Below are 22,350 nucleotides of genomic sequence, written 5' to 3' on the forward strand. Positions count from 1 at the left end.
TATTCCAAAAGATGATGGCCCTCCCAGGATGAGGAAACGGGCAGAACGCAAAGAAAGCAGGGACATTGACGGTGCTTTGGGTTTAAAACACACCCTTTCTTTTACAGATGTAGAAAGCTAGCATGTCAGGACGAAAGCCTTTAACTCCGCCTTCCTGTCATGCTAGATTTCTATATACGTGCTGTACGGGGACACGCTCCCGGGGCCCTTTCCTACACTGCTGAGTGTACCAAACCCTCGGCACGATTGACCATCCAGTTCTTGCACGGATGATCAGATGCAGTTTGTAGGAAGAAAGCCATGGTAATCCATGGTTGCCAAAAATCAGGAGTCTAAGTAGCCTTTTTCCATGAAAAACGCTGATGCCTTTTAATAACATTTGTTAACTGGAAAAGGGGCTAACAGACTCCTTAGGTTTGTCTTATGTGATGTTTATAGAGGGTACTTTTTCCCCACTTCCTCATTGGCCCAAATCTGGGCCAGTGTTTCTCAACCTTGGCAACTTTAAGACGGGTGGACTTCAACTCCCAGAATTCCCCAGCCAGCATGGCTAGCTGGGGAATTCTGGGAGTTGAAGTCCACACCTCTTACACTTGCCAAGGTCAAAAACACGACTCTAGGTCAAACAAGGGGGAAAATTCTCAGTGCACGACCCGCAAGCCTCTTTGCCCATCTCACCTCTCCGTAGACGTCAACGGCTGGCTTCCAGAGATGCCTCAAACCCAGCCCTTCAAAATCATAAATCATCACAGCAGTTTCAACTCTTTTCCCCAGCTTGAGAAAAGGGGAGTGGGGGGAAGAGAGAGAGATGGGGAGAAAAATTAAAGCAATGATTTAAATAGGAACATCAGCAGCCCCTTTTGTATCACCCACGCTTTGCCTTTTGATCAGGGGCTCTAGAATTTTTTTTTTAAATTTTATTTTACAACAAACAGGTTCCACAGCCTGAAAAAAAGTCAAAACTTCTGGATCGTGCCATCTGGCCCAGTCTGCTGACTCTGCACACGCCCTGACTTACTTTTTCAGACTGTTCCTCGCATATTTCCCGCAACCTATCGCACTCCTTGAATTTATACTTGAGCAGATCCTGCTTCGAAGCAGAGAAGAGGATCCCTTTGGCGTCAAGGGTCCCAACGATCTCATACCGAACAGGGCAGCCTTCTCGATCAAACCCACATGTTCCTCCAGCCATGTACTTCAGGATAACCTACAAGAACCACACGGTCAGGTCAGACGGGCCAGCCTCCAAGCGGTGGACAGGGCCAACTTAATGCCCAATTAAAGATACCTGACCCCGTAAACGTGATGGCACCATTCCTTTGGCAACATTTTTGAAGCAACCAAGACTGGGCACCATTGAAGGAGAGAGACAGCTGAGAGTGGGAGGAACCGCCATCACCTGAGATCACCTGAGACTCACCTCTGGGGCCTTCCATTCTTTAATGTGTTCGGCATCCATATGCTTGCGGTACTCAACGTGCTGTTCGCCGAGAAACAAGAGAGAACAAGCCACAAAGCAGTGAGAGAGGGAAATCCTATGTCGGCCCCACCACGTAGACCAGACCAGAAATTCAACTTCGCAGGAAGGCTAAAACTACTTTGATGGAGATGGGCTACAATAGCAGAATCTTGCAAGTCTGATTGTGCTGGTCCTCCTTCCCCCTCTTATACTACCGTGAATTAGGGAGGTGATTCTCTGAGCCACTTCCAAAAATTCTCTGGATCTTCTGGCCTTAAAAATGCTTCATCCCCTTTTGCCTAGGAAACGGTTCCTGCCTATCTCCATCAAGGTCATCTTCCTTCCTCTCTACCCCCAGTAGAACGTTTTTTCCCAATCTTCTGCCATGTTTATTCACTTTATTGATTAGATTTATATCCTGCCTTTCATGCAGGACCTCAGGTGGCCCTCTTCTGCCAAGGGAGGATAGGCTGAGAGGGAGGGACGGCTCAGAGGCCCCCAGGGACCCTCCACGGTGATGGTAGGTTAGAACCTGCATCTCCCACTCCTTGTCTGGCACCTGAACTGACACCTCCATTGGTTTTTCGTGAGCGTTAAACTAAAGCAAAGCCACGTTCAACTGATTGGGCTCAGTTTGCACAAAGTTTTAGGCAAGTCACTTAAAGAGCAATTCTACTCCAGTTGCCAACCTGCTCAGCTTGCTTAGGATGGACCTCGGCTAGTTCACTGACAGCTTAGCATGCAGGATGAAGCAGCCTGTTTGGGTTAGTTCATGGTTCAATGTGTTGTGTGGACCAAAAAACAGATCCAGGCGAATGGGAGTGTGCAAACCCAGCCTTGTCCTGTGTTTATAAAAAATAATGGGAGAGAAAGCTGCCTCTTACCTTCCTGAGCATAGCTTCTGATTTCTGCAGGTCAAAACACCGGGCTGGAACAAGATCATGCCGGTTAGGAATGAAATTTCACACTACCCTCCCACAGGCACCAATGGTGGGAATGCTCTGACGCTGCACCCGCATCTTTCAGTAGGGTTGGTTCTTCCGCTAACCAAGCAAGACAGCTAGATTTGGGTCCATGCTTAAGAGAGCAATCAATTGCCACTTTCACTCGCAGAAGGCGGTTGACCTTCTCCTTGGCTCGCTTTAATGCTCTTGGCAGCACCGGAAGGCAAATGTAGGAAAATCCCAGTTGCTGAACCAGGGTAGCATCGTGAACCACAGAAGAAACTACCACCCACGTCTTGTTGTGTCGCCAATTCCGGAGAGACCCTCGTTTGCAGTTGATCTCCCTCTCCTCAGAATTCCCAGAGCAATTTGACTTGTTTTACTGGCATTACCTATTAGACCACAATGACAATTCTGTGTCCCTAAGCCATGGCTAAGATTTGTTACATCCTGGGTCAACCCTGCCCTGCTCTGATTGCCACCGTTAATGCTAATGCAATGTTTTACTGTGGTCTTTTTTCCTTCTTCGGTCTGTTCATTCCTTCCTTCACCGAGTTGACCTTGGTGGCCCTTAGGAAGGAAATGGGTCTCCGTAGTTGTGGCTGAAATCCTGGAGGAATTCAGGGAAGGAAGCCATACAGATGTGTCCACCAAGAACTGAGCTGGACCTGAAGGAAACCTGACCTTTCATATTACGCATCTCTTGCCTTTTTTAAGCCAGCATCTTGCACAATGGCATAACCTTGATTTAAAAACCACACTCTCTTGGCTCATGTGCTAACTGAAACTAACCAACCCTAGATTGCAGCCCAGAATCACGTCCAAAGGCCACTGTTCTCAAAGGCACGTTCTTCAAGTCAGTTGAACACCTTCTGACACATCCATGGTAGGAGAAGAGCTGTGCCATTCTATGGGGTCCAAACATCAGGAGAAGTCTGGTAGCCCCTTTTCCACCTGACCACTTTTATTGAAAGGCATAAGTGTTTTTCCCAAAAAGGTGCTGCTGGACTCCTTCTGACTTTTGGATACCGTGGACTGCCGTGCCTTTCCTCCTACAATTAAAAGAAACTGCACCGGACCGTCTGTGTGAGAGCTGGATGGACCAACCGTGCTGAGGTTCTGGACTACTCAGCAATGTACAAAAGGGACCTGTGAACCTGTCTGCCTTTTAATAAAATGGGTGGGGTGAAAAGGGGCTACCAGGAGCCACCTGATTTCAGGACACATCCAGGTAAATGTCTCTACAAAAGTACAGAAATGACTTGCCGGGGCGTTCTTCTGAGATGAGTCTTTGACTTCTCTGTTTCTCCAACCTTCCATCCAAGTGCAAACCAGACCCTCACCTGCTGTGTTCCCTCAAAACCTGTTTATAACAGGTTATAGATTCTTGCTGGGATAAGGGTTACCGCTGACCTTTTTATAACAGGTTATAAATTCTTGCTGGGATAGGAGTTATCACATTTTCTCTCCCGCTTCATCCCAGCATCCTCCTCTAGATTGCAAACCACCGACAGTAACCTCCACCCAGCTTTAGCATGATCTGGACGTTCTCAAGCCTGGTCTTCTCCCACTCACCCACCCTCCTGGCCTGCAACCTTCTATGAGCGGCTGAAGACCCCTCCCCAGCAGCTTTATTCTCTGCAATACCCAGACAGGGGGTCAAGAGGAAGACCTAGCTGACAGACAGCTTGAAGAATCTGAAGGACTCACGTCGCAGTCAACGTGGGTGCCAGCAGTTGGCAATTCTGTGGGTGCCAAGAAAATATGGGTGGTGGAGGAAACCTTTCTATAGCTCACCCACACACACTGGTGAGTTCACACCTAGAATGATAGACCTTTCTCCCTGGAGAAAATCTGCAGTGGTGGGGCTTGTATAGTTAAGTTCTTGTGCAGTTGGTCTGGCTTATTATGGTCCCTGAACTCAGCCAAACAATGGTTTATGGCCTAGCAGGATGTGTGAATTCCAATCACTGGCTAGCTGATGGCTGGCTGGGGAATTCTGGGAGTTCGAGTTCACCCATCTGGAAGCTGCCAAGGTGGAGAAACTCTGGGCTAGCTTCTCCACTTCCAGTGTTAGTGAGGTCATGGAAACGTCAACCTGCTGTCTGGCATTACATATCACACAAAAGCCTGGTTTGCTTAACTTAGTTTACAGAGTAAGCCATAATTGACTGGGTTCACAGATAACACTGTGCTCCCTAATCTGGTACCCTCCAGGTATTTTGGATGGGAATTTGGTTGATTAGCAATTACAGGGGCTGGAATCCAATATACTTACGAGGGGGGTGTCGGGGAAAGCTGTGCTCAAATACAACTTTAAATAGGAAACAAAGATAGCTCTATAGGAACTAACACACATATACACACCCACACTCCTCTTCTTCTGGATTCTCCTTTTCCTGTGTGTTGTTTTTATTGCAAAACAGACAATTTAAAAGAGTGCTCTATTACATCAGAGGTATTTAGAAAGGCCGTGCCATTTCTAAAAATGTGAAATATTTCATTTTTTATTTTTTTTCCCTGTTTTCAAAAAGGGTGACCGCGTGATACGTGGAAGTAACAGACCTTGCACACTGATCTCTTTGTGCTAAAGGGTTGAACAAGAAAAGATGCGTAGAAAACAGGCCCTGGGCTTTGACCACAGCCGTGGCAACCTCTTTCACAAACGTGTTTTCTCACGGGGGGCAGAACACTCCGTATCCAGAGCCCAGACTCGGAATTTTGCACCACGTTGCGGTTATAAGTGACCTGTTGAATTAACCAAAATCTATCGATGCTGGCACAGAAGTCCCAGATGAAGGCACACAGTGTTCTTTGCACTTTAACTTTTATTCTTGTATAATCTTGCTCTTGAGCCACGCCAGTTGGTCCTTTTGTAATTTTATGATCATCTTTCTCTACAAACCTCCAGTTATCCTTCTAAAGAGAGAATTATATGGGATTTCCTATATGGGGCATATACTATTCTGGCAGCTGTTATCATATATAAAGCTAACTCTATATACTCTGTAGAATTTATGTGTTTATTTGATTTTTATTCGCGACTGTCTTGTTTAGGGGGGCAATTACAACAGCGATGAAAAATAACTCTACGACCAGTCCTTGCATTTACCACCTTTGCAGGTCTGTAAAGCAAAGGAAAGCTGAAGGAAGATCATAAGCACAGTCATGGTTTCACTTAGCAACCGCTTCACTTAACCACCAAGTTGTGGGTCCCAATGTGGTCACTAAACGAGGACTACCTGTACATGTAACATAAACTCCGAACCCCTAACATTTAGTGATGTCTAACAGAAAAACAGTGGGCAGAAAAGAGAATTCCTCCTTTAAGATTTGTTTTCCTTCTGTGATAAATTGTCTTCCAGAATTGTTCAGCTTTGTAACATTGCCACCAAATACAGAACAATGCTCCAACCTCATTACTGCATTTCCAGCAAACATCTTGCACCAGTTTTCCCTAAGTGTTGAATCACTCCATTAGGCGGCCCTGCTTTGCCACTTAATGGGTCATCCTTGCAAAGGGAGCGTCGCTTGCCACCGCCAAATTTTCCAGGCATGACCAAACCCTGTGGCCTTGGACAGAAGCTAACCCCTGGCTACAGGAAATGCATCCAGGCTTACTACAAACACGTTACAGTTTTCCTTCTTACCTCGAAGCCACTTCAACAAATAGTAGTCATCCTGGACGGGGAGACTTGGTAAGACATCTTGGATATTCTCACGGAACTATAGAAAAGGAAAAAGAAAAATATGGGGGTGGTGATTACACTCCAGCTGGAATCTTTCGTTTCTTGTTCAAGCCACTTAATGCTTTCTTGGGATGAGCCAAAATAAAAAACAGTGGTGGGATTTAGGTGCCGGACCAGGCCATCCTGATTTTTCTTTGATGGTATATAGTTCATTTATACCTCACAACGGAAGGAACATTAAATAAAGTCAAATCAAACTGCCAGCCGCTGGGAGGCTGGGAAGCAAAGGGCACACTTGATTAGCGTTGGGGGGCACTTAACAATATCCTATTTACATAGCATGGAAAATCCCAGGGTTAGGGTCAGGGTTAAGGTTAGACTGGGAAGTTGAAAAAAACATCTTGGGAAGCCATAACTTCCATAATATTGTCTGCTTTTGTCCAGATAGTCATCAGGAGCTGAAATGATCTCAAAAACCTAAGCACGGTCTAAACAGGTTCTAGGGTGGGAGACCACCAGGCAATGCTCAGGGTTATAGTGGTATAGAAGAGGTAGACTTGAAGAAGAAATGCATGAACCAGTCAGTAAACATCAACAGAGCCTTGAAAAGGAACAGAGGGTGAGAAAGAAACCCCGGGTTGCCTTGTCTTGATCCTCCTTGCTGCAAGAGCAGGGAGAGAGAAACTCTGGCAGGCTTTCCAGATCGTGCTATTACACCGGATAACAATTAAGTAGAGTTCCAGTAATCCTTGCCCCGTCTGTTCTCTGACCTGACATCAGTGAAATAAAGAAAAAAAATCCCTAAAGAAGACAGAGCCAAGAAAATGACATGGACGTCTCCATGAACATTCCAGGAGTCCAGCTTGATTCCAGAGAACGTTTATTTTCTGGGGGTGAGAAGATAAATCTTATCTTAAATCTCTGTTTGATTCAGCTTACAACCATCAATCTGTGACGTATGTTGGACTGAGAATGGCCCCATGAAAGGTGTTTTATGAAAGCAACCCCTGAACTTTGCAAATCATGGCTCTTTGCTGCTGTGCGATCCCAGCCAATCATTCTTTATTCAAGGCAAACCCCTCAGTTGAACCAGATTACAGGGACTTAATTGGCCAGGAACACAGACAGGATTGTGCAGCTAGAACATGCTCAGATACTTTATCTCTGCAACCTAGCGAGTGATAGAAGCTGTTTCTGGAAAGGCCCCCTTTGCAAATGCAAACCTCAATTGCATTTCAATTTAAAATTTTTGCTCTCAGGACCCCTTCCCACTTTTAAAAATCGTGGAGGAGCCCAAAAGAGTTTTTGTTGGTTAGGGCTACATTTACCCATATTTACCATATTACCAAATTAAAACAGATGCATTCATAGAATGTTTATTTATTGAACCATGTCAAAATAACAATATTAAACCCATTAGATATTATCATAAAATATTTTTGTGAAAAAAACCTTATATTTGTAACAAATAAAGAATAACGAGAAGAGTGACGGTTTAAATTTTTGCAAATATCTTCAATATCTGGCGAATAATTTTGATTTCACGGACCCTTGGGAGGGTTTTGGGACCCTCAAGGGCCCTCAGACTACACTAAGAAACATTGCTCTATTGGATGCTGCAGTGATCAAGGAAGACACACGTGTGTGAATCGACCCTTTGTGATGTCAAGCTGCATGTGTGAACGCAGCCCAGGGATTGCGGAGTTGGGAGTGAACCTGGCTGCCCAAATACACTTAATCCAATTTAGTCACACCTGACGGCTTCCAAGGAAAACATCATCTTTCTCTCCACATTAAATGAGGTTATTCTAATTCACTTACTCCTGGTTTCACCTTATCATGCAAGATCTTTACAAGGTCATAATCTTTGAGATGAACACAACATTATTACACCTTGATTATTATCTCTTTCAGTGCTATACACTTCTTCTAACATCACCTATTACGAAAACAGTTAATAAGCATTTTCATTAAGAAAGGAGTGTCCGTGCTCCGGCAGGAACGGATCGGCTGCAAAAGAAAATTAGGTCAGCAGAAGCAGGCTGGGAGCGCCATCCCTCGAACCTTCGCTTTTTTTAAAAAAACATGCACTTTCCATTTTAAAACCTGTTTTTTGCAAAGCAAAGCCCCCCAGATATTTTTAGGGTGAGCTACCTCACAGGGCTGTTGTGGTGGAAAAAAAGTGGAGAAGGGATTTCTCCGCATATCACCTTGCGCTCTTGGCAGAATAGCAGAGATAAATCTAACAGGTGAATAAAGTCCCCTCCTATTTGAAAATATATTCACCTCCCCAGGAAAAAGGCAGAGACATTGAGGTGATACATGGTGCCCTGAAGAGGCTCTTATGAATTTTCCTTCTTTTATGGGGTGAGTGGGGTTAACTGGCCACACTCACCCAAGCGACCATTTGTGACCATGCCCCCCCAATTCAAAATGGGTCATCAGCTCAAAACATCGCCCCCAAGTTGAATTGTTCAGCCAGGATGGACAAACCTGCTTTAACCTAAAGTGCACAGTTGTATAATACATTTTATATTATATAATATTATATTATATAAAATAAACTGTATTATAGTTGTATAAGGAAGAAAGGGAAGACGACGCTGGGCCCTGAGAAATTGCCCAGGGCGTAAATCTGATATTAAATGCCAATCAGATGAAGTGATCAGATGGATACCAATTGGACTTCACACCCAACTTGGGAAGAGGCATCATTGCACGCTCAAAAGGGAGCCAAGCAGATAAGCTAGATCAATGTTTCTCAACCTTGGCAACTTTAAGACGCGTGGACTTCAACTCCCAGAATCCCCCAGCCAGCAGTTGAGAAACACTGAGTTAGATCAGTGTTTCTCAGCCCTGGAAATTAAGATGTGCAGACTTCAACTCCCAGAAACACTGAGTTGGAAACTGCAATCACAGCCTGAAATGCAACGAACTTTTTTATAGTTAAGAACAGCTGTTGGAAAGAGATGGGGGCAGGCAAAAAAAATTGGGCAACCTCAGCCAGAAGCATTTTGCAAAGAACTCTCCAAAGTACAAAGTTTAGACAGCCGAGAATCTTCCTTTCTAGCCAACCAGGCTGAACGGAGGGGCCAACAACCTGGATTAATCTCTTGGCTCACACACAGTAAAGATTTTAATCCAGATTTCTGGCTCCTCCATGGAGTCAGGTGGACTACCAACGCATACAGATGTACGTTTTCCATCTAGAAGCAACAGCCTTGAAATAACGGAAATAAAAGAATGCTTTTAAAAAAAATAAATGCATTTATTTCAACGCGAAAAGATTTGTTTCTTTGAAAAAATAAAGCATACCGTTACTGGGAATCAGCAAGAAACTGTAGTTTGCTAATACAGTGGGGCAAAAAAGTATTTAGTCAGCCACCAATTGTGCAAGTTCTCCCACTTAAAAAGATGAGAGAGGCCTGTAACTTTCATCATAGGTATACCTCAACTATGAGAGACAAAATGGGGGAAAAAATCCAGAAAATCACATTGTCTGATTTTTAAAGAATTTATTTGCAAATCATGGTGGAAAATAAGTATTTGGTCACCTACAAACAAGCAAGATGTCTGGCTCTCACAGACCTGTAACTACTTCTTTAAGAGGCTCCTCTGTCCTCCACTCGTTACCTGTAGTAATGGCACCTGTTTGACCTTGTTATCAGTATAAAAGACACCTGTCCACAACCTCAAACAGTCACACTCCAAACTCCACTATGGCCAAGACCAAAGAGCTGTCGAAGGACACCAGAAACAAAATTGTAGACCTGCACCAGGCTGGGAAGACTGAATCTGCAATAGGCAAGCAGCTTGGTGTGAAGAAATCAACTGTGGGAGCAATAATTAGAAAATGGAAGACATACAAGACCACTGATAATCTCCCTTGATCTGGGGCTCCATGCAAGATCTCACCCTGTGGGGTCAAAATGATCACAAGAACGGTGAGCAAAAATCCCAGAACCACACGGGGGGACCTAGTGAATGACCTGCAGAGAGCTGGGACCAAAGTAACAAAGGCTACCATCAGTAACACACTACCCCGCCAGGGACTCAAATCCTGCAGTGCCAGACGTGTCCCCCTGCTTAAGCCAGTCCATGTCCGGGCCCGTCTGAAGTTTGCTAGAGAGCATTTGGATGATCCAGAAGCAGATTGGGAGAATGTCATATGGTCAGATGAAACCAAAGTAGAACGTTTTGGTCTAAATTCAACTCGTTGTGTTTGGAGGAGAGAATGCTGAGTTGCATCCAAAGAACACCATACCTATTGTGAAGCATGGGGGTGGAAACATCATGCTTTGGGGCTGTTTTTCTGCAAAGGGACCGGGACGACTGATCCGTGTAAAGGAAAGAATGAATGGGGCCCTGTATCGTGAGATTTTGAGTGAACACCTCCTTCCATCAGCAAGGGCATTGAAGATGAAACGTGGCTGGGTCTTTCAGCATGACAATGATCCCAAACACACTGCCCGGGCAACGAAGGAGTGGCTTCATAAGAAGCATTTCAAGGTCCTGGAGTAGCCTAGCCAGTCTCCAGATCTCAACCCCATGGAAAATCTTTGGAGGGAGTTGAAAGTCCGGGTTGCCCAGTGACAGCCCCAAAACATCACTGCTCTAGAGGAGATCTGCATGGAGGAATGGGCCAAACTACCAGCAACAGTGTGTGAAAACCTTGTGAAGACTTACAGAAAACGTTTGACCTCTGTCATTCCCAACAAAGGATATATAACAAAGTATTGAGGTGAACTTTTGATATTGACCAAATACTTATTTTCCACCATGATTTGCAAATAAATTCTTTAAAAATCAGACAATGTGATTTTCTGGATTTTTTTTTCCCATTTTGTCTCTCATAGTTGAGGTATACCTATGATGAAAATTACAGGCCTCTCTCATCTTTTTAAGTGGGAGAACTTGCACAATTGGTGGCTGACTAAATACTTTTTTGCCCCACTGTATATTGGTCCTGCTGTGAAAAAAGTGGTTTAGAATGATCAAGTGTGGAAAGTAAATTTTTAACTTCCCCGTGAAGGGAATGATAATACCTTTCTTGACTATCAGAGATTAGCAAAATTTTGCAATGCAGTCTAGTCAGCCCTCCCAGACTTAACTTTTAAGCCCCAGGGTGCATACTTGCACAGATCTGTATGCGCCTTGATATTTAATTCCCCTCATTTAGTTTTACATTTAAGGTGTGCCAAATACCGTTAAGTATTTTCAAATATTCCCCAGAGTCTATAAATGCCAAAGGTAGCGTCGGTGGTGGCTAGGAACCTCCATATTTTTTAAATAAAATTTCTCATCGCCATGGAGGATTGCAAAAATATATGCATAATTCTCAATAGACTCCAGGGATAAACCTCTGTTGTCCTCAAGGCCACTAAGAGAAAGTTATTACAGTGACAGGTTAAGAGAAGAGGGAATAAAATAATAAAAGAATTATTATTAATGTAAACATAATAAATACAATTTTTACAGGTCAAAAATCCTCTCCAAAACGTTCAGCTTCTCATGCTGTGTTTCCTCTAGCTGGATGCCCTCCCAAATTTTGGGGAACTCGGAGTCCCAGAATTGCTAGCACCTGCAGGGAATGATGGGAGCTGTAGCCCCCAAACATCTGGAAGACTGCCAGTTAGAGAAGCGCTAATGTAGAGGGTGGCCTCAGAACAAGTACCTGCCCAGATGTGCTCTGGAACTGAGGCTGGTCCTCCATATGTAAGGCGGGTTGGAATCGCTAAACTCCCAGGAAATTATCTGCCTCAACTCCACTGGGATCCACCTGGAGAAGCTTTGCATCGTATCTCCAGATCTCCATGTTGGAAGGGAGACTTAATGGTCTCCAGCTAAACAGAAAGGGCTGTCGTCAACCCAACTGGGAGCACTTACTAGCATGAACTTTCCTGAAGAAGCAGAGGCCTCCCTGGTCACTTCAGTAAAGTTCCCTTCAAGTCAGCTCTAAAGATTTCACAGATACTGAATCTCCCCACAGCTTTCTTGGCAGCACTTTAGATGCGCTTTGCATTGCCTTCTCCCAGAATTGTTTTTTTCTTTTTACTTGTAGGTCTAGATTAAAAGTGCAGATGTCTCCTGGTGGTCTCCCATCCAAGTATTTTCTGACTTCGCAGTTCAATGAAACTGCTGGAAGAGCTTCCTGAACTGACCACTAATCCAAAGCTTCAGCATGAGGAAAAAACCTGCTACTGCTTTTCCCAACCTGGTGCCCTCAAACATCAGCTGGCGATTCTGGGAATATGTTAGATTTCTATCCTGGACCTTCCAGCAGGAACTCAAAAGGAGACCCTGTCAGGACCTGCATCAACCAAATGTCAATTTAAAAAGCTATAGCAGTCAATGGGTGTTTGCTTGATTGGATTCTGCCACTGACTAGTGCTTTGGGATGGAGAGATACTTAACCTTATATGGGCAATTTAGGCCGGCCTGATTGCAGGCAAGGCAGGTGGGGGCCGGATGGCCAAGAAGGAGCTATGTTATGAGTGGGAGGAAGGAACGAGGTCACCACCAGGTGATAAAGAATTGTGGCGCCAAGGCAACAGGGGAGGGGGATAAATAGAGGGAATTTTTCCAAAGCTTTAGTTTTAGCAATGTTTTGTTTCAAGCTACATGTACCACAAAAGAAAGGAGCATTTATCTGAACCAGACCTGGTTTCATGAGAATTCTTCTGAACTGGGGTTTGGACATTGTGGACTTGACATTTTGCTAAAACTCCCTGATACTGGATTTTACCACGAGAGGGAACTCTATGAGGAAAATCCAGCCTCAGAGGAGCTACGGAAAAGTTCACCTGAGGTACCAGCAGAAGAGGAGAGAGAAATACTGCAAATGGAGGCAGATATGACCAGACTGGACGCTGTAGCAGTGGAGGGGGACGGCTGGACAAGCGTCCCGCAGATAGGGGTCGAGGAGAGGCATATTCCCCCCCCCCGAAGCGCAGTTTGGGGGTCAACCCAACAAGGCGCCTGGCCCACTGCTGGGGCCCACCGAGAGACGTGAGCTTTTGGGATGTCTCTGAAGGTTTTACACCGGAGGTGCCAGCACGTCCTCGATGGTCGGGAGCCATGGGGGTAGCGACCGGGAGTTACAAGGCCATGGGATGAGGGGCGGAAGGAGAAGCGCGCCCTGAAGAAGCAGCTCAAACTTCTCGAGCAGCAGGAGGCAATGGGCAAGCTGGGACCTACGGCTGTGCCACCCGGACAACCTTCCAGATCGACAGGGGCCAAGCCCTCCCCGATTGCTCCGATGGAGCCACCGATCCTTCCCCCTCCTCTGCCTCCGGCCCAACCCCCCGCAGGACGCGGCTGGGAAGCGGACCAGGGGTAAGCCGCCCAACGGCCCCATCGGGAGGAGGGGGACCTATCGAGAAGAGGGGGGTAGTAGAGAAGTACGGCGGAGACCCCGCCCAGCTGCCCGCCTTCCTGAACCAGGTGAGAATCTGCATGGGCACCTGCGGGCATCTTTTTGCCAGCGATGCCTGGAGGGGGCTGTATGGATCCCGCTTCCTGGTAGGCGTGGCCGCCGAGGGGGTGAACGACCTGGACGAAGCGGGGGCCCCCGAACTGGGGGGGCTTTGACCGCTTCATCACCGCACCACGCGACCGATTCGAAGACCCACGTGCCCGCACGCAAGCCGCGGAGGCCCTCCGGGGACTGAAGCAGGGGCCCCGCTCGGTGACCGAGTACGCGCTGGAGTTCAGGCGCTTGGCGGCCAAGCTCCCCGACTGGCCGGAGGGGTTCCTCGAGGGGCTGGACCAGAGGCTCTTCGAGAGGGCCGTGGTGCGAGGGTGCCTTGGCGGGATGGATCACCCACGTCTCCGTGCTGGAGACGCAACTGGCCAAAGTCAAGCCGCAGGAAGCGGAGGCAAGATGGCGCCCCCTGAGCACCGCGCGACACCAGGGAGGAAACCGGCCAGGAAGGAGTTAACCCCCTCGGCAAGGCCGCAGGCCGCGGGGAAAGCCTGCTTCATCCGCGGCGGGGGCGGGGTGGGCATTTCGCAGCGGCCTCCCCTCAGAACCCAAGGCGAGAAGCCGCGGCGAAAGCGAAACCTGAGGGAGAGCGCGGCGGCAGGAGGGGGGAGGGGCGGCTGGCAGTCCAGTACCTGTCAGACAGCGAGGGGGGAGGAGCGAGCGAGCGAGCGCGCGCGCGGCCGGCGGGAACCGCGAACCGCCTGCGCTAAGCCACGCCCTAGAGCAGGTGGAACGGCCGAGGCGTGACCAGCCGAGACCGAGCAAATCGATCGAAGACGTCCGTGTGAGCCCGATGGCTCCTGAGGTGAGGATCCCGGTGCCTCGTCCAGCCGAGCTTACCGCTTGGGTGGACTCTGGGCGTTCCAGGTGCTTGATCAGCCCGATACTTGTAGCCAGCTTGAAGTTAAACGTGCACCGGCTGAAAACACCCACACGTTTAGGGTAGTGTTGTCCAAACTTGGCCACTTTAAGATGAGTGGACTTCAACTCCCAGAATTCTCCAGAATGGCTGGCTGGGGAATTCTGGGAGTTGAAGTCCACTCATCGTAAAGTGGCCAAGTTTGGACAACACTGAGTTAGGGCAAGTGGATGGAACCGCGGTGGGGGGCGGAGCGGTGCGCCACCATAACAGGGGCTTTTGAGCTGAACGTCGGGACGCACCGGGAGACTCTAAAGTGCCTGGTGGCGCCACTGGCTAGGCACCCCCTCGTTTTGGGAATGCCCTGGCTAGAGGTGGAACCCAAGCGTCGACTGGCGGGCAAAGACCCTGACCTTTCCAGGCGGCGTGAGCGAGGGTGTGTGGAGCTGGGGCCAGCAGCCATAAATGGGCAGCGCCCAGGGAAGAAACCCCACGCGGGAGGGGCTGCTGGAATGCCCAAGCAGCCCAGAGACCGGGCGAAGGGGTGTTGCGCGGCTGGATCTGACCGCTCACAGACTCACCGCCTCGCTGACGGTGAGATTAAGCTGGAGCCAGAAGCAAGGTACCCAACCCCAGAAATGCATTCAACGACTCAGAAGAGTCAAAAATGATGAGGGTCAACAGATCACAGAGCAAAGCCGCAAAGCCTCCCATTGAGTCAGAGCTACTGAGAGACTTAAATGGCTTCTTGAAAGAGGATGAGTGGTTCCTGAACCACAAAAAATTTCTGACTCAGAAGGTGGGAGCATGGTGGAAAGCAGATAGACTCTACGTGCCACAGGAGGCTCGTAAGCAGGTGCTGCAAAGAGGCCATGCTGAGAAAGCAGCGGGGCATGTTGGTTTTGTCAAAACGTTACCCCTGCTGCGCAAGTAGTTTTGGTGGGCCTCCATACGGAAAGATATAGCGGACTATGTGAATACCTGTGCTGTCTATGCGATGACAAAAAGGCAGGGAGGGGAGCCACAAGGGTTGAGTGTGCGATTGGAACCATACAAGGAATCTGATAAGGGGAGACCAGCAGCACCTAACCCAGAACCTATTATGAGTGAAGGAGAACAGCACGTTGAGGTCAAGAGGATATTGAACTCTAGGGAACATAGAGGGGACATTCAGTATTTGGGGCATTGGAAACATTTCCCTAAATCTTTGGCTGAATGGGTCTCCAAGAAACATGTTAAGGCACCTGGCTTCCTCTTAGAATTTTATAAAAAACATCCAGACAAACCTTAGTAAAAGGATTGGAAAAATGTAATATATAGAAATAACCTTAACCTATTATTCTCCAGGCTTCCAGATCCTCGAGGTGAAGAGGGGCCTTTTTGAGGGGGCAGCATGTCAGGACCTGCATCAACCAAATGTCAATTTAAAAAGCTATAGCAGTCAATGGGTGTTTGCTTGATTGGATTCTGCCATTCGTGACTAGTGCTTTGGGACCTAGAGGTACTTAGCCTTATATGGGCAATTTAGGCCGGCCTGATTGCAGGCAAGGCAGGTGGGGGCCGGGTGGCCAGGAAGGAGCTCCCAGACTGAAACCCCAGCTCCCAAGTAATGCCAGTCACAACACTGTGAATTCCTCAGGGAGGTGCCAGCCTCATCCTCTTATCTCTCCCTCGCTCCTCAGGAGACGAAAGAGCATGTTTTCCTCCCTGAGTCTGGCCTTCATAATTCTGGGAGTTGAAGCCCACACATCTTCAAGCTGCCAAGGTTGAGAAACACTGCTCCGGTGAATGAGAGAGGTGTCTCTCTGAGCCACTTCCAAATGTTATCTGGATGTTCTGGACTCAGAAAAGCTTCATCCCCTTTCGCCTAGGAATCGGTTCCTGCATATCCCCATCGAGGGCATCTTCCTTCCTCTCCCCAGCTAGTGTTAACCCAGACAACTTTGTTGCCACGCCTGCGGAAAGCTGAAAGAGTCGTGCTGTTCCTGTCATTTCATGGCAACGGGGACCTACGTGGGCAGAACAGTGCCGGCCATGCGGGCGGGAAGGAGGCCTCCTCCTGGCTCGCTCTGCTTCTCTGCCAAACCTTTCAAGGGAGAAGACAGTTGGCAAACCCCTCAGTCTTCTTGGTTTCGTTCCCCAGGGGTACCGCAACTGCCAGGCTGAGCAATGAAGTCTGTAGATACGGTTTCCCTGGTTCCCAAGTCCCAGGATAGCTCTGCTTTCTTGGCCCAGTTGCCCAAGCAACCCGCTCCCTGGGCAGAGATGCCAATACCCGCAGGGCAGGCACCTGGCAGGGCAGGGGGAAATACACCTGTAAAGGATGATAAGTTACGAAGGAAGGCATCTCCTGTGGTTGCTTTCCAGCATGCCGACTGTCCTAACAGTGAACCGGGGCAGCTTGGCATTATGGATCTCGTGTCCTCAGACTCCATGCAGCCACCCCCAACCTGGGTATTCTTCTGAGGTGTGGACTTCGAGTCCCAGAATGCTCAGCAAAGCCAGGCTTCTTGGGGAATTCTGGGAGTTTGAAATCCAAACCACATTGCATCCCCTGGGCTCCTGCTGTTAGCAAAAGCAGTCACTGCTGTTTCTGTTCGGGATGGGCAATGTGGAACCTGGACTCCAAGTTCCATTATCCTGAGCCAGCAAAATCACTTTACTGGTGTCTCATGTATGAAAATGTCGGAGTGCTCCTTCTGCACTTGACCAGCGTCTTGAGGGAAGAACTCCAGGTTCCCACATCACATCAACCCCGCACCACGATTTGCAAGCCACCATGCGTGGCTTTGCATGATAGACGAACCCACACAAGAATGATCATCAGTAAACCATGATTAAGCACACAGCGGCTTAGCACTTTGATCATTTAGGACTTCTTGGCTCACATTCACCCCCCCACCCCACCCCCAGCTGTTAAAGGAAACATGCTCAGCGTTCCTTCATTTAGGGGACTTAGGGGGGCCCTTCGGATTTTGCGGGGGGGGCTCCCCTGATGGGGTGTTTGCACCTTCTTTGAGGGTTTTCATCATCATTCAAACATTTCGCCCAAAGGGCCCGTGAGCTTTAAAAAGGGCTTTTTCACAACTAATAAACTAGAACATCTTTTTAAAAATAACCCCCTTTTTTTTATCCTAGTACCAAACACAATAAGAATAAAAAAATAGAAATTCAACCTTTAAAAAAGGGAAGAAACAGGTGCTGAAAAAGCAGCTTCTACAAAAACAAGCTCGGGCCCACCGTGTTACTCTTTACTTCTGTTCCTCTCTTGCTCGTGGTTCAGTGCATGCAAGGAAATTGCATGCAAATTGCATGCAGTGCATGCAAAGGAAACAAAAAAGCCTTTTCTCTTAAAAAGAGCATTTTTCTCAGGCCAGAAACAAACTGGAGGCCAGAGAAAGAGAGAAAAATCCAGTGCGCGTAATTTTCACTTAAGAAACTTTCTCTTCCTGTGAAAATGGATGGGAGACTATGAGTGAGTCACTCTGTTTCAGCCCAGGTTATCTCTCAGGGTTATTGTTCTGGGAATAAAATTGGAAAAGGAGTGCAATGCACACCTCTGTGAGGTCCTGAAGGAAGCACAGAATACAGATCAAATAATACAATCAATAAAATTTTCCGGGGAATGCCCATTCTCTGCTACAGGGACCTGCCTGAAAGCAGAAGTCTTCCCAAAGATATCTGTCTCTGTCCATATCACACCGTGCCATAAGAGAGATGCGTATTTCGCCAGGTAATTTATCCTAAACTATAGATACAACACCCGTCTTCAGTCTTAGCTCCCTGTGTGAATTCAAGCAACGCTTTGGGATAAAGAAATGCCAGTGATTTTCCCAAACGCTTCCAGCACATGTCACCAGAAAGCCCACAATTCTTTTAAAAAGAAAAAGAATCAGACTTCCTTTACAATAGCCAGGTCTACTAAATCAAAATACGGAAACGTTCACACTTATTCTAAAGCAGGATTCGCTTAACTGGTTTGCTGAATTAACCACAACGGAGAGGGTTCGCACCACGCGCTGAGCCATGTACCGGTGGCTATAAACTACAATGGAGCTGAGACCAAACCAGTGGAGATGAACCAATCTGGGGGGCTTCATCCAGCGCATTAGACAATCCTAAAATGGGCCTCCAGCCATGCACAGGGGAGTCCAGCACATGGTGCTGAACAAGGCTCTTCTGCTAAGCCAAAGGTGATTTGTTTAAGGATTGCATGTTATGTCAACACATATGTAGTATGTTTCACCTGCCCTTAGAGCTTAGCGGGTAAGTTGAACCCAGTTCCTAAGACTTAGTGCAAATCTCATTGTAATCCCTTCAACTATTCAAGCTGACTGCCAGATGCCAATAGAGGAGAATTGGACTGTATCCACTTAGCATCGAGATCAGCCTGCTGGGAGACCCCGAAGCTACCCAGGTTTTTTTAAATCCAAAACCTTAAAAATACACCCACAAGGACACACTTCCCAGAAGCCACAGAACGGTGGTGCTCATACAACAGACTGAACGGAAGCCTGCTTTACCTCATTATCCCACTTCCCTGGATTCAGCTTGAACCAGAGCTTAAATGTTTACAACACAAGGCTAAACTGGAGTTGCCTAGTTTGTGGGTGAGCCTGTTGGGCAGATTCAGCCAACGCTGACTCGAAATGGAAACAATGGAGGCTACAGCATTGGGCAGAAAGAGATTGCTTTACACCAGATAGGACATAACAGTGTCTTACAGGAACATAGCAACTGCATTTTGCTAACCAGAAGAAGCATGTTGTGTGAATCCAGCCTGTAACTTGCTGTCACCCTGAAAAGAAGCAGACCGATTAAAGGGCAAGAACACCCTAGAATTTGGGGTGCCCTCTCATGAGGAGGCTGAACGCCGGCAGATAAGGTCATCTACTCTGGCAGTCAATTCATTTAGAAACATCATCCGAAAATAAGGGAGCTCGTTTCAACACGTTAAGCAGATTCCCTTGGTGAGCAGACACAAATCTGCTTATCCATTTTTAAAATCCCCAAAGGGCCCTTTGAGAATCCTTGCGCTTCTGCATTTGCAACGGGAAGCAAAGATGCCCCCCAAGGAACTCCCAATTGGATACAGGAAGGAAAAGGATCGCCTTAGTTTACAGGGAAGGGAACGGGCTGAGATGCGCGCCGAAGACGCAGACGCGTCCGGGCTCAACCCTGCCTTGGGCACGACTAACCGGACCCTGCGCAGAGGTGAGCATGGCGCTGCGCGGAGAGGGCACCCTTCTGCCGCCAGACGCTGTGCTCCCCCAACTGACTTCAAATAAAATAAAATAAAATAAAAGACCCTCTTGGAGGGATTTGGAGAGGGTCCCATCGCAGGTATGTCGCTGCCAAGAATCGCAAGAATCCGCGCCACGGAGCGCCTTTGACGCGGCTTCGTCTGCCCCTCCGGAGGTGCAGAAAGGCGATGCGGCTTCCTCGCCCTGCCCTCGGCAATCGCGCCTGGAGCCGAGGACCTTTCCCGGCCTTGCCGTCAGCTGCCCGCCGGGCGAACGACCCCCGTCCCTCCTGCCACTACAACCGCCATCACCCACAGCGGCTGAGCGCAACGGGGCTTACCACTCTCCCGAGAGGGACCCCGAGCTGCTCGGAGCGCTTCTCCGCTGCCCGCAGACCAGCCCGTGACCCCGCTTCACCCCTCCCGCGCTTCCGCCCAACGACCCCGCAAGGTAGGGCGCAAGACGGACAGCCACCGCGCCGAGGGCTCGGTCTCCCGAGAGGCGAGTGCAAACTTGCACGCGAAGGAGCCGGCTGGGGAACGCTGCCCGGAGGCGAGACGCGCGCGGCGGCGGCGGCGGCGGCGGCGGCTCCTTGCGAGGCTGTCCCTTGGAAGCCCGCGGGGGGGGCGGAGGGGGGCCCCGCTGCAGCCCCGCCGGGCCGGGCCAGCCCAGCCCAGCGCTCCGCTCCGCTCGCTCGAGGGCGGGCCGGCTGCGGGTGCGCGGCGCCGGGGTGCGCGTCCGGGCGGCGGGGCAAGAGGTCCGTGCGCGGCCGCCGAGCGGGCAGGCGAGGGACGGGCGCAATCGGGGGGGGCACCTCTCTGCCGGGGGGGCGGCCGCCCCGCTCACCTTGGCCAGCGCCGCCTCCTGCTTGGCGCTCAGGTCGCCCACGAAGCCGCTCATGACCGCGTCTACCTGCCCGCGCGCCGCGCCGGCGGCTTTCAGGGGCTGCGGGCTCGCGGGCCACGCCCCCTCCCCTCCTCCCCTCCCCCGGAGGGGGCGGTGCTCCGGCGGGGTGGGAAACTACTACTCCCAGCAGCCCCGCCAGCGCGCCGGCCCGGCAGGAATTCTGGGAGTCGTAGTGCCACTAGCTGGCTCCCCCACGGAGTGGGGCGGGCTTGCAGGTAGGGAGGAACGGGGCGGGCGGGGCGCTGGGCGTCGCCAGGAAGGTTGCAAGAAGCCGTCAGTGACTGAGCCTGGAGAGCCAGGGGCTGTCCCACCCTGTCGCCCCACCGCCAGCTGTCCTGCGCGGATGGATGGATGGATGGATGGATGGATGGATGGATGGATGGATGGATGGATGGATGGATGGATGGATGGATGGATGGATGGATGGATGACGTGCCACCAAGTCGTTGTCGACTCCTAGCGACCACGTAGATAGATGTGCTCCATGACGATCTACTGCATGTCTAACCCAGTGATTCTCAACCTTAGCCACTTTTAAGATGCGTGGATTTCAACTCCCATAATTCCCCAGCCAGTGTGCTGGCTGGAGAATTCTGGGAGTTGAAGTCCACCCATCTTGGCTAAGGTTGAGAAACGCTGGTCTAATCTTTTCTTTCAAGTCTCCCAAAGGTGCATTCATTGCCACTGTAACTGCTGGCTGTCCTCTCCTCTTTCCTTCCTCCCACCTTTCCCAGCATCAGGGCCTTCTCCAGAGAGCTTCTCTGGGTCTTCGCATCAGGTGCCCCAAGTAGGCACTACCCCTCCCATAATCCCCAGCAAGAATTCGGAGGATTGGTAGCCCACCTGGGAGGGTTCCACTTAGGCAGTGGCAGCCAGGAGGCCAAGATGTGCATTTTGGCGCCTGTTGAAGGGAGTTTGTGGATAGTCTTGGAGGTCATCCTGGGGTGCAGAGCTGGCAGGGTTATGCGCAGGGCTGCGGAGGCAGGAGGGGAGGTGGCAGGCTTGGGAAATCGGAGGCAGAAAGGGGAACAGAATTATATTTCTTGCTGGACAACTCTGCCTGCTGCATCAGGTTGCATTCCTGTCTTACATAAACTAACCCTCTGAGTGTTGACATAGCCCTTTAGAGCAGTGTTTCTCAACCTTGACCACTTGAAGATGGGTGGACTTCAGCTCCCAGAATTCCCCAGCCAGCATGCCTGGCTGGGGAATTCTGGGAGTTAAAGTCCACACAGCTTAAAGTTCCTAAGGTCAAGGAACATTGACCTAGTTCATGTATTATTTATACCATTCTGATGGCTCCTGAAATGTGATGCAGAAGATAACAAAGGCATCTTCAAATCTTAGTCTTCAATGACTTGTCGGACAATTAGTTTTCCTGGAAATGTGGAAGAGGTTGGCAGGTAGATAGATTTCCACTCTTCATGGTCTCCCATCCAGTTACTCACCAGGCCCAACCTTGCTTAGCTTTTTGAGATCAGCCAAGGCCAGCTGTCCTCCTGTGAAAGTGCATTCATGGTGAGACTCCTCGCTCTGGGATTGTTCAGAACCATTGTGCCAACTCTTACTCCACCATGGTGTCCTCCAGGTTGTGCTGGGATTAATGCTGCCATCCCGGTTGAGATGTGGAGTCCCATCACATCTGCAAGGCGCCTAGGAAAGGCTGATTTATTGGAGGCCTTTCCAGACCACTAGAATTGCAAGAAACCCTTTTTGAGGATAGGAAATGTTTAGGCAGCACTTCCCTTCCCTTGACTGGTTCTCCTT

At 49.1% G+C, this 22,350-nt stretch overlaps 1 protein-coding gene across 4 annotated transcripts in view; it reads right to left on the reverse strand.

The window, feature by feature from the left end:
- The window catches only part of LOC103054479 (SEC14-like protein 2), a 33,438-nt gene extending 12,831 nt beyond the window's left edge, over nt 1-20,607 (reverse strand). For 2 of the 4 annotated variants that reach the window (XR_015796586.1, XM_088143167.1), the window contains exons 1-6: nt 20,524-20,607; nt 6,054-6,129; nt 2,344-2,387; nt 1,421-1,480; nt 1,019-1,207; nt 679-774 (exon numbers count right to left, since the gene is read on the reverse strand). Coding sequence is in view for 3 of the 4 variants with exons in the window: in XM_088143167.1 (XP_087999293.1) it covers nt 679-774; nt 1,019-1,207; nt 1,421-1,480; nt 2,344-2,387; nt 6,054-6,129; nt 20,524-20,577 (519 nt within the window). In the remaining variant the exon portion in view is untranslated. Of the gene's footprint in view, nt 1-678; nt 775-1,018; nt 1,208-1,420; nt 1,481-2,343; nt 2,388-6,053; nt 6,130-13,555; nt 13,973-14,207; nt 14,293-20,523 lie in introns of those variants that run through there. The other 2 variants (XM_088143168.1, XM_088143169.1) reach the window with 2 other exon arrangements.
- Between the last annotated feature and the right edge of the window lie 1,743 nt (nt 20,608-22,350).

Source organism: Python bivittatus, unplaced genomic scaffold (assembly GCF_059951505.1).
Source record: "Python bivittatus isolate LINGU-HERP-01145 unplaced genomic scaffold, Pbiv_v1 ctg000280_np1212, whole genome shotgun sequence".
NCBI classification, from domain to species: domain Eukaryota; kingdom Metazoa; phylum Chordata; class Lepidosauria; order Squamata; family Pythonidae; genus Python; species Python bivittatus.